Below are 12,755 nucleotides of genomic sequence, written 5' to 3' on the forward strand. Positions count from 1 at the left end.
GAGAGGACCAAGGGTTAGAGAAGGATTACAATTTTTGAAGCATCTCATAGCTGCGAATAGAAGTTGGCAGTGGCCCTCATGATTTCTGTTCCTATGATTAATATTCCAAGACTTATAAAAACAGAATAGCAAACAGGCTTTCATTCATATTCCTGAAGGGCTCATTTTAAATCAGAGTCCTCTGAGGCTCCACTTGCACTTCTGCCTTTCTTCAGTCTATACAAATATGACATCTCTTATTTGAGTCCAATGTATAAGACCATATTGGAAAAAAATATTCTTAGCACTAAAACATGAGAAAATACAGCCGACTCTGTGTTGAAGGACTCAAGACACAACATGGAAAAATGTATTCGAGGCACCGGGACAAGACAGAGACGGATCATATACAATGTTGTAGAGTTACCGGATTTTTCAGATTATAAACCACCACTTTTTTCCCCGCGATCCGAACCCCGTGGCTTTTAATGTGACGTGGTTTATCTATGAGGTTTTACTGAATAGCTTCAAGCCATCAATATATTTACCCAAAGTATCATCCCCGCTTATCAATGAAATTACCAAACATGTCACAGTGGAAAAATGAAACAGTCCACAGACATGTAGAAGTGTTTGTGCATAGTGGTGCACTGCTGTTTAGGATGGAATATAAACGTTAAAGTATATAGCAGGGTGAAAATAAGTAGCTCAAGTTGAGTTTAATGAGCAGAGGGAACGAGTGCCATAAATGAGTGCCACACACATCTCTCTGTTGCCTGTTTGACTACCAGCTCCCATCATTCTTGGCAATGGCCGAAAGCTTCTAGCGGCTAGCCACAGAGAACAGCATGTTTGGCCATGGGGCGACATCCCCTGCATCTCCCGTAACACACGCAACAACTGGGTTTCCAAAGGCTGCACTATCCCTGACAAAAAGACAATGGGTCAGCTAACTTTCTGGGTAGCTGACCCTTCCATTTTCTGGGGTTTGGTCCTTACTCTCCAGTTTTCCTCAGCAATCATTCACTTCAAGATGTTCACATGGTCCCACTATAGTAATTTTCTGCGCCCCACATGTTCTTTTTGGTCTTTCTTCACTCGGATTCTCATTTCCCTTTTTTTTAACTGCTCTCTAATTGCCAGGGAGCTTTGGGGTTTGCTCTCCATCTGAGGCATTGACTTTTAATTTTATTAGACCACAGGAAAAAACATGTTTGTCTTTGAAATGTTCAAGCTTTGGTTGATTGCTATTGTAAAGCCACAGAGTGTGCTTTTGTGGGTATGGGTGTTTTTTTTGTCTTCCCATGCATATACCCACGTGTAATTCTATTGGGATTTTTTTTTTCCTATAACGAATCCAGATGGGAAGAATCTGTTTCCATACCGCCAACTCTTCTTCTCCCCTTGGTTGTGATAGTGGGGCAAGGTGGTGCTTTTTATTGGCACTGTGGTTTATGGTGGTAATGATTGTGTGTGTCTAAGTAGCTTAAGGGCAACTTCAAGTTCCTTGGATTTTCGTTTTAGGTTTCCTTTCTTTATCTCTTTCAGCTTGTCTACTGCAAAATGCTTAATTTGTTGTCTCTTGTTTTTTTTTCTAAGATGTAACTTTATGACTTAGGTGCCACAGAGGGTCAGACTGGTCTGTGGTGCCATTACTAAGTGTTTTAAATGGCACTTATAGTAATACGTAAGGACAATTGGTCAGGGAGCACATAACTCAGAGACTTAATGCGGTGAAGTAATTACTAAAAAATAAATTCAAGCCTTGCAAGAAAATTGACACAATAATTCAAGTATATAATTATTTCTGTAATTATCTAACCATTATATCATGAATAATAATAACAGTGGTGGGATTTATTTCCGCTAAAATTTTATAAGGTGGCGTAGGTTCAAGTTTGAATTTCTATCACTTTTAGGACACTTTTTTCAAGATTATATGTGTGTGGTTGCGTCTATTCATCAGAAGAAAGAAGAAGAGAGGACAGTACAGCGTTCAAGGATTATTATCTAATAGTAAAATATTGATCATTAGATGTGGGAGAGGAGACAACAGTCTCTGTAAGGAGCTCCACGTCCTTGCTTGCACCCATTTACTTGAAAGCGGGAAGGACAGTATTAAGTGAACTCTGGTGGTCTCGGGAGAGGAGCTCCATTACAAAATCTACATTATAAGATACTCACAACAGACTTTGATGATGCGCCTCCCCCAAAATGGAAGCTTTGGTACCTTACAATGACAAAGACGGAAGTGCTGCATGCATACAGTCCATTTAAATCAAAACTTGACAGCTCTATCAATTGGATCGGTTTGGTGGCTGTTGCCCTACTTGGCCTCAATTCCAGTGGACTGTGCAATGAAAAGTGAAACATGATTGTATCCTGAACATTATTTGGGTCCTTATCATACCGTAATGGGTTCTCACTCAGCACCATGTGTCACCACTCACAAAGGAAATCAGTTTATAGGTTTTTGTGTAATCCTTCTACGATGCAAGCAAATCCACATTACCTCTCATCCTCACACATTAGCACAAACTCGGTGTAATATTTAAATTTCTATAAAGGCTAGTTCCCTTATCTATATATTATGTCTGACTTAAAAGTATGTAAAGGTAAAATGGGTGAAAATGGCGAGTGGCCGCTGTATTTAGGATCAGTACAGCATTGTAAGGCACAAGTGTTTTTCCCTCTATTAGACTCAGGAGCAGTTCAAAGGGTTAGTGTTGGAATAAACTGCTTTAAATATAGATCGCAAACTTTGCCCTCCAACTCATGGTCATGTTGACTATGAGTTGGAGGGCAAAGAGATGAGAGGAGGAATTGTATCTGACATAACTGCCCGGACACACTGTTACTACCCAGGGAAACACTTAATCCATCTTTTAACTGCTTTGGCATCTCTACGTGTGAGCAGATCAGGTAGGGCTGGCACACCGACATACTTAATCCTTGTAAACTCCCAGGGCCAAAAGAGAGTGTACAGCTGCAGGGGGAGATATTCTTTGGACTGAGACATGCTAAAACAGTATGTCAGGTGGAGTGCGTAGTGTCTTTCAGCTTCAAAGCGTGTGTGTCGGCCTGCATCTTTGTGTAATTATCAACAATGTAAAAAGCTAAGATCAATCTCTTCTGACGATTACTCAAACAAAGACAGTTGTTAGTATTCAGCGCACACATAGCCCTCAGCATTGATAAGTGCACTCCAAGTCATATGCTGTATATGTTCAAAAAAAAAAAAAAAAACTCCCCATGACTATCCCTGCAGATTATATTTACGATAATCCACCCCCTAAGAAGTTCTGCTCAAACACACAGACATAAATATGTTGTTGCAAAATTCGGTGGCCCTTTCCACTTCAGTCAAGTCACACATTCATGATACACATAAACAAAAACAGAATATTTATGTGCCACGAATCCATGTCCTGTCACTTAAAGTAGGTCTGGTTCTTATCATCTATATAAGCAAACTGTGAGTCTGGGACCATGCAATGTAATTACAGCCAACATTCATCATAAATGCTTTGCAACTTTATGAGTTCACACGATCTGACTGTTGCCACACAATTCAATAGACCATAGTCTTCCCATGTGTTTGCCTCATGTGGGTCGGTAAAGGCAGGCCAAGGCCATTTTATCTGTGTAGCACATTTTATATACAAGGCAGCTCAAGGTGCTTCACAGGAAAAAAAGACAACACAAAAAATAAAAATAATCAACTTATTCCATTTATGTGCAGCATAACGGCTAAATGTAGCTTCACTATATTTACTTTGAACTCTGGGGTCCACTAACTAACCTAAGTTAGCAGATCTACTGGGTTTATATTCAATCAGCATTTCTTTAATGCATTCAGGACCCAAACCATTGAGTGATTTATACTGGTGTAGTAGCAGAACTTTAACATATATTCTACAGGCAAATTGGTGCCAGAGTTCAGCCGTAAGGACTGGAGTATTATGTTTTGATCTCTTTGCTGTGGTCAGCTGCAGCTATTTTATGCTCACTTGAAGGAGTCCAGGAAGAAGACTGTTACAATAATCAATTCTTGATATGTGTCTCCTGGTCTGTTTGGATGGTATAAACCCTTCAGTCTAATGTGGACTCCTCCAACAATGTGTTACAGATTATTACAGTAAATTAACTGTGTATTTTATTTAGAAACATTTCAAAAATGTGCGTTCATTTTACCTAAGACTTCAATTTTGTTTTAGTTTTTTTGTTTTTTGTATGTGCCTTCTGATTGCTTGGTGACCAGTCAAGGGTCTTCCACACCTCTCGTTACAGTCATGCTGTCATGGAAAATAGTATGACTGTAGAAGTATGACTGGATGACTTTGGTGTGGAAGAATTAGAGAGCGCTAACTTCACCCCTTGAAAACACATTTAGGATGAACAAGAACTGAGATTGTGAGCCAGGCTCCAATTTTCAACACCAGTTACCTCTGACCCCACAAAAATTCTCATGGATACATTATGAAATGACATCTGTAATGTGGAAGCACCACTTCTGTTTGCCTTCTTAGGTTAGATGTCTTTTTTTTAAGTATGGCAGTTTTAAGGGCCCATAAAATGGATGACATTTTCATTTCTGAGATGTCAGGCTCCAGTCATTGACCATGATTATGCTGCAGCTCAGGTTGGACTTCTAAATATCAAGCATTTATGATTGGTGTAAGTACTGTACATTTGAACATGAACATTAAATTGAAGGCTAAAGCATTAAATATAAAAGGGGAGAGAAATATTATCTTATGGAAGAGCAGTGAGGATAATATGTTTGGGTATTTTTCTTTCAGCCTCTTCTAAGAGTTATCACTTCAAATGTCATCCAGGTCATGCCATATCCAGAAGGGTTGAGTCGAGACAGTGTTCAGTCCTCACGCTATTTAGATAGCGTGCAGTTTGTTAAGGCTCCTTTGTGTCTCGTGACTCCGTGCCGTCTCCCTCCTCTGTCCTGCTGCTTGTGACCCAGATATCTATCCTAGTGTGTCATCACAAATACAAGTAGGAGACAATTGCTGGAGGACGATAGAAAGGTACATACTTTTTGGCACCTGTGATAGTTGTAAGAGGCGTGCCGCACAGCTGTAAATATACAATACAGTACTTGTTTAGACAGGACATCCTGGAGTCCCTGAGGCTGCTTGGTCTCAGAATTGAAACAATAACAAAAAATGGCAATACCAACAATAAATAAGAAAAGCTACATACGCCTTCCCATATCTGCGATAACAACCACAGCAAAAAGTAAGTAAGGTCTTGCAAAATAAATTAAACTGGGCCTGTAATGTCTAAGCAATATTACCTCTTCAGTAGTTGCAGCCACAATTACAAATATTATAGCAACGTTGTGGGCCACATGCCCCACCAAACAGCAGGTCTTTTATTGCCATTCATTTAAGACCATGATTTTACCAAAATAACTTCAATGACGTATTGCTTCCCTGTTTCTGCCCCTTATAAGCATTGCACTAAAAAAGCTTCCACGTTTGAGAAACAAGTAAATAAACATGCATCTTCTCTTCTTTGACGTGTCCCATTTGAAATAGATGGATGTCACACAACTTTAAAACACTTAATACAGTGCATTCTGAGTGCATACTATATTTCAGTTAGAGACCCGGTAAGTTGTTCCACCCGTGCATTGTTTGTCTTGTATCCTGCAACTACTGAATTGCTTTCTCGATTCAATGGTTAATGAGTCTTAATGGTTGTATCAATTGTTCCAAGTGGGTACTTCCTGCATGCATCAATGGGAGGTTTGCAACACATTTCCTCCCAAATCATTCAAACTCACGTCCTTATATGCGCTTATACGTGACAGCCAGAAGGCATACAGTACATACAGTGCACCACCTGCAACAGTGGAGTTGATGTGGGTGTTTTAGGTGAGTTGAGGGATAAGTCACATTCCTGACCGAGGGTCTTGGCTGGATGTAATTGAAATAACTGAGGAAAAAAAAAAAAAAAAAAAAAACGTTATGCTCCCAATGAGTATGTTAAAACAATTGTTTTGGCAAAATGCAGCTTCTCTTGCCCCAACCTTTCATTCCAGACAAGCCTTCAAGAATAACTGCCAGATTGTGAATCCTCTGAAAACTTGTACAGATGTTTGCTTTGTCATTGTTTTCATTGGTGGTTATGTGTCTACTTTTTGAAAGGATGACTTTTGTCATTTGTTTTAGTTATTTTCTTTGGTGTTCTTAGTGTTCGCAGTGGATTGCTTTCTTTACACCAGCAGTTTCCTTCAATGCTTTTATTTTTGTTTTAAGGTCTTTGATCACAGCCGTATTTGGAATGTGACTGGAAGCAAAGGTGAATTTTGTTGTTCGCCTTACTGTACTATATATGTTAACGTACATTATAAGAGAAATCATTTTTAACAGTCAAATGTATTCAAAATAGTACAGTGGGCGACTGGTGAGCACGTTAACCTCACAATCTAGAGGTGCAGGGTTCGATTCCAGCTTCGGCCTTCCCGTGTTAAGCTTGCATGTTCTCCCTGTGCCTGCATAGGTTTTTCCAGGTACTCTGGTTTCCTCCCACATTCTAAAAAAATGCATTGAACGCTCAAAATTTTCCGTAGGCGCGAATGGTTGTTCGTCTATGTGTGCCCTGCGATTGGCTGGCAACCAGTTCAGGGTGTCCCCTGCCAACTGCCCAAAGACACCTGGGATAGGCTCCAGCATGCACACGACCCTCATGAGGATAAGCGGATAAAAAAAATTGGTGGATGGAGTTTGTGAAAAACTGTCAGTAAATAAACACTCTAAAGTAGTAGTCACAAGTTTCATGTTACTACTTTTGGGATTTTGAAAAACAATAAAGCTTTGCGATGTGTTTTGGAAAAAAACAATAACCTAGTTTAAGATTGATAGACAAATACATTCTGGCATGCTTGTGAAATGCACCCCAGCACACATTGCTAATGTGGAAGCAGAATATTTGACCTGTATTATCTACCATCTGTTGAAACATCTCACCGGCTTGATTGGTAGTAATGGTGACAGCGGCATACTGCCTCATCTTGGGCGCCAGTGACGAGACTCCATTCTGTGCCTCAATCTCAAACGTGTAGTTGGTGTGAGCTAGCAGGTCTCCTACTGTCACGGTTGTGTTTTGGAGGCCCGTGGCCCTTGGAAGAAAGCGGACGTTGCTTCGGCAGGGCTCACATCGCGGGCTGCCACCATTACTTCCATTTGCGGCTGCGGCCCGGCATCGTTTGCAGAGGACAATAAAGGTGAGGTCCCTGCGGCCACCTGTGTCTTCTGGCCAGCTCCAGTCTAGGATAACGGAGGTCTCGTTGATGGAGGAGATAACGTTACGAGGAGCGGAGGGAGGGCCTGGTGGTCAGAGGAGAGGACATGAAGTGGAAGTGAGAAGAACAGGAGGTCATTGGATACACAGGATGAGAAAAGGAAGCAAAAGCAGAAGGAAAGTGAAGTCATGAGATGGGGGGGGGGGGGCAGCACAAAGAAAATGGCATTTAATGGCAAATGGCAAATCCACTAACCGCCATTTTATGAGTGCGATGTAAGCCAATACATCAGCTCAGCAGTTCTGAATTCCACTTTTACAAGGCCTGGCTTTTTACAGTTTGTGTTGGCAACAACTGAAAAGGTCATAATATGTAATCTTTATTCCTGGTGCTAAAGTAGACAGTGGATTGTAAAGCAGTGTTATGTACAAAATGATTATTCTGACTGATAGTTTGTAATTGTCGATAATTGTATTTCATCTTTGCACTGTAATTAATCCGTTCAGGTTCATGATCACTAAAAACAACAATGTGGCGTACGGTTAAATGTCACAGGGACCAATTGCCTTTCTGTTTTGGCCGATGATGCTTTTAAATGTCAAGGCCAACTCTAAAGATCCTCACCCGCACCTCTTAAATGATTAATCATTTTTAGTTGCAGCCCTTGTACCACTCTGTCTGCCCAAAAGAGAGAAAAGCTGGCCAGCTGACCAGATGGTGTTTAAATAATAACAGCCTGTCATGACAGGTCTTCTAATTAAAATTCTGTCCATTACTGAGAGTGTCCTTTTATATGTTCAACTGTGTTCCTGCAATTGGTGAAACATGATAAATTACTTTTCTCTCTTAGTCCTTTGGTCATAAATTAATACGTAATCAGACATCAGCGAATGGGCTGATTTATAGTTTCTTGGGGAACGGCTTTTGGAAAGCTTGTAAGATGAATCTGCAATCAATGTGCATCAGAGGAGGACAAACAGAATCATGTCGGCAGGAGAAAGGGTGATTCAGACCAATAAGCATTTGCAACTTGAATGACCCATGAATTCATTACCGCTGCCTTCGATGTTTAATTGATGTGGTTTCCTGTCAACAGCTTTGAACCAGTCAACTTCAGTTTTAGTTTTTATGATAGGTCAATATTTTCCAAGATATAATTTGGAGACAATTTACACATAATTGAAACAAAATCCCCCCCACCCCAACTGGGCTAAAAATCTAATTTGAATAAAGTAATTTGAAAGTTAACATTGCAAATCACAAAGTGTTTACACACTAACATCTTCAATAAGATAACGTAATAATTATGGCCCCAACTGATATTCTTAAATATGTCCATAGGTAGTTATAATTTTGTCGAATGCTTTATTTTCCCAAATTTCACATTACCTTCATCTTACAATTTGATGTAGAAAAATGATGCACGATAACTCAGAGTGAGAAACATCTGAAAGCATTCAGTTAATCAAAGAACACTAACGTGTATTGACAATCAAAATAACAGGGAATTAACTCCTCAAGTCAGGTGAAGATGTGTTTTTATTGCTGCTAAAAAAAAATCCTCCCACCCATATCATAATTTTTCTACTGTGAGACATTGGGACGCACCGGTTGATAATGAAATGATCACAACCTGCATCCCGTCGGTTTGATGTGCAAACGTCCTACTTACGTGTGCAGGCCATGGAGGCTGGGTCTCCCTCGGCACGGAAGTAGTTTTTCTCACATCCGCAATGCAATGACCCTTCATGGTGAGTGTAACTATGAGGCGGACACTTGGAGCACTCCACGTTTCCCAGTGTTGACTTGTAAAAGCCACCCCTGCACACTGGGGAGAAAAGAAAGAGACAGAGACATTACTGTCATTCGGAAGGAGGCCATCAGCAGCAATGTCAGAGATAAGCTCTCCTCCACAGCACCCAAAGTATAAGGAATGAAACTTGGGTGGTCTCTAAAACACGCGCATGCAAATAGGAGCATGCCCGTTACAGCACAATGTATAATATCCTTCGATGTAGCAATAACCCTATATTGCCTATGAAATACTTCACTAAATTGTCTCAATTAATTTCATCTTTGCTTTTTAGAAAACATTGCATCAAGTAGGCAAATTGTCCACTCATTACAATAAGGCTGTTTGTATTCATGTTTTTGTAAAGCTCATCACAAATGCTATATGTGACAATGCAACTTGGATATAAACTACTGCTTGTTTTTGTCCGAGTGATCTAGTGTGTTTGAAGCTACACCTACTGTATACACAAATAAATACCAAATTGAGTTAAAAGTGCATTCATGCTGTACTTTCTGGTGCTGCCAAAATCCCATGCCATACTATGAAAAAAAATAAAAAGAAAAGAAAAATGTGACACCCGCAAACAATTTTAAAACAAATTAAAAGAGATTGAAACTGACACGGCTGAACATGTCCAAACACCTAGTCAAAAATACAACAGTACCAGCAACCGCAGCAAAGGGAGCAGAATATGTTGGCTCAGCAGAACAACACCCTCCTGCAAAAGCCGGTGACACTGCCCATACCACGACTACCTTATCCATCACTGACACTGGCACGCCAAGGTCCCAATGCTCCAGTAAACACTCCACTACATCCAGCCGGGTGTGTAATTCTGTGTGTGTGTGTTGAATGCAGGTTGGAATGACCAAACATGATCCTACCCCTAGAATGACAACCACAATTCTTGCTGACACACCCAGAAAACAGACCCTTCCCATCCCCTCCAGGATGATATGGCAGGAAATTAAACTTGACAGCCAGAACCACCAACCATTCACAGACAAGAAGCAACAGTATAATTGCTGGGTCAGCAGAAACCTGCAAGGAACACTAACCAGAAATGTAGACCAGAGGTAAAATGAATTAATCTCACCATGGTGCCAATGACCCTTGATCTGATCCTGTTATCAATAAATTGACCTTTGACAGAGCACCTACGCTCCACACACTTAATCTCTCGACACCAAAGGCAAGATTATTTTATTACATTCATTGGGCAGTTGAACACTTGGCTTGAGTCCAATTTGAACACTTGGCTTGAGTCCAGTTGGATCAGTTGCCATTAGTGCACATACAAACTTGTAGCAAAATGCTATCAGTGGGGATGAGAACCACGTGGAAGTGTACTTATTGCATCCTCGAGCAAAAGTAATCAAAACCTTTATACATTATTTATTGAGCCAAGGGACCCATTTTGTACCCACCAAAGGAATGTACTGCAATAATGATGATTTTGTCTCAATTTCCAAACACTGACTTCCACAGTGAGAAATCTGGGCCGCTTATAATGCAACATAAAGCTGCTATACTTGCGGCAAGCCAAGCCTCATTCTGTTGTAAGAATGGAAACAGGTTGACACACAAGTTTATTGTGCCTTCTGGCGTATAATGGAAGGGCATTTAATTGTTGCTCTCAACTCTAAGTTGCTGGCATTGACAGAATTACACTTAGAATAGTGTATTTGTAGATTTGTAATTAATAATTTGACGAATGAAATGAAATGGAATAATTTTACCTGGCACCGCTGATGATTGGGAATCACTGATTTGACTGACTGTATATTCCAGCATTGGATTAGAAATGAAAATTCTCATTTTGGAACCATAAAAGAGATATTGTTTCCCAGACATATTGAAAACAGATCAACTCATGATGTTATTCCATAGTGGTATTGGTCATATTGTGATATTTTAACATATTAGGGTGAATATTATGCTGCTTGTGAGTTTTTAAAATGTTTTTTTTTGTTTTTTTTTGCGCCTGTGGTGGGCATCTTTGTTTTATTCAGCGAAGATGTCAATGCTGTTGGACAGTCTGCATTGGTATGGCTTGATGGATGGCTGGTGGAGCTGAGGGTGAGGAGAGAGGATTGACCAGAACATGGATGTATATTTGGAACTGTGTGCCGGCGCTTGGGAATGAAGTGGATCTCGATGGGGCAGAAGAACAGAACCGATCTCTGTATTTGTCAATGAACGCTGCAGCTGCTTGTTTGCTTTGAAACTTAGCTTGTAGCAGACGTGTCACGTCATGCATGCTGTGATCAGGACATCTCTGAACCACTAGTGAAAGGAGACTTGAATTCTCTCCTCTTTCATCTCTAACCACCTCTAACAATAAGACACATGTAGGAAAAGTTATTACAATTGTATTATTGTTGGGGTTTATGTTGTACAATGTGTTCTGTTGTTATTTTATGTTAAATGTTCAGGAAAGTGCTTAGTGACAGCAGCAGCTGTTATGAAAGTGTTATAGAAATAAAGATGTATTGAACACTATTATTACAATTTAGATTTTGTCATTTTAAAAAAATCCCTGGACACGTCATCGCAAAAGTATGCTTGAGAGATTACCATGAGATCTTTCTCATACATTTTTTCAGTGCGAGAATTCATATCTCCACATACACTTAAGAAGTTTTCATACGGTGGTGGTGATTTGTTGTGTTTTCCTCACCACAACCAGAGAAATATTTTCCTAACAGCTGGAATCGGATAGTAAAAGTCCTGTTTTTTAGTGGGTCTGGCAAGAAAGTAAATGGGGGTGGATTCCGAAACAGGGCAATGGCAAAATCAGATTCCACTCAAAAGAGCTAACTCCTCATTGAGAATAGAACCAACATGTGTTCCACTGACATTCACCAGCAGTGTGTGCAGAGAGTGTGATAGCATATGTGTAGTTAGACAGAAACCCAGGAGCTCTTCAACTCCCAGCAGACTTCATTCTAAATAGTATGTACCAACTCTAAATGACGGAGGCAAAAGTTGTTCCACTATTATGCTGACCACTGGAATGGCCACGGAGCCAAAAGATTGATGAGTGTGCATGGTTACAGCTTGGTGAGCATGGCTTGCAACAGAGTCTGGACTAACGCGTCATTGTAAAAACGGTTTGATTGGTCTTTATTACACGCAGTCTGAGATTCAGTACCAGCCATTTTCAGACCTTTTTTTTTAACCAGTCTTGAAAAAATGTGTTGGGAGTGACTGACTCTTTTAAGAGCATTTCTTGTAAAATGCTTAAATGTATAAAATTCGACATACAGCAACAGATGAATCATCCAATCAATAATGATGTGTTTTCACAGTGAAACCAATGGAATTACCACCCCTCACGTGGGTATATCACTGTGCCTCGCCGGTCTCGACAAAATGTCGCCTGAAACACAATCCCTTCATTCACTTGTGAGGAGCATCAGAGACATACAAGCACACGTGCACGTACAAACAGCACCTGCCATGTGATATGTCGGTTGTATGAATAACTAAAGTTGCCAATTGTTCAATCAATAGCCTAGGTCACGGGTCACCACCATCAATAATTAACATGGCCTTTGGAAGGGGGTCCGTTGAAGTGCGCGATTGAAGTCTGGGGAAAAAAATACACCTTAACATATATCTGACAAAATGTTAATCATTTGTCCTGAATGAATTGGTCATAATGTGTTGATATCACGAGTAGATTTATTTAAAAATGTAAATCACTGTCAGGTC

General features: G+C 40.2%; 1 protein-coding gene across 5 annotated transcripts in view; it reads right to left on the reverse strand.

Annotated features, from left to right (window-relative positions):
* The window catches only part of epha3 (eph receptor A3), an 86,596-nt gene that overhangs the window by 31,440 nt on the left and 42,401 nt on the right, over positions 1 to 12,755 (reverse strand). For all 5 annotated transcript variants that reach the window (XM_052082084.1, XM_052082083.1, XM_052082086.1 and 2 more), the window contains 2 exons: positions 8,916 to 9,071; positions 6,969 to 7,328 (listed from right to left, as the gene is read on the reverse strand). In XM_052082084.1, coding sequence (XP_051938044.1) covers positions 6,969 to 7,328; positions 8,916 to 9,071 — 516 coding nt within the window. The remainder of the gene's footprint in view (positions 1 to 6,968; positions 7,329 to 8,915; positions 9,072 to 12,755) is intronic.

The sequence above is a fragment of the Hippocampus zosterae genome, chromosome 12, assembly GCF_025434085.1.
Source record: "Hippocampus zosterae strain Florida chromosome 12, ASM2543408v3, whole genome shotgun sequence".
NCBI classification, from domain to species: Eukaryota; Metazoa; Chordata; class Actinopteri; order Syngnathiformes; family Syngnathidae; genus Hippocampus; species Hippocampus zosterae.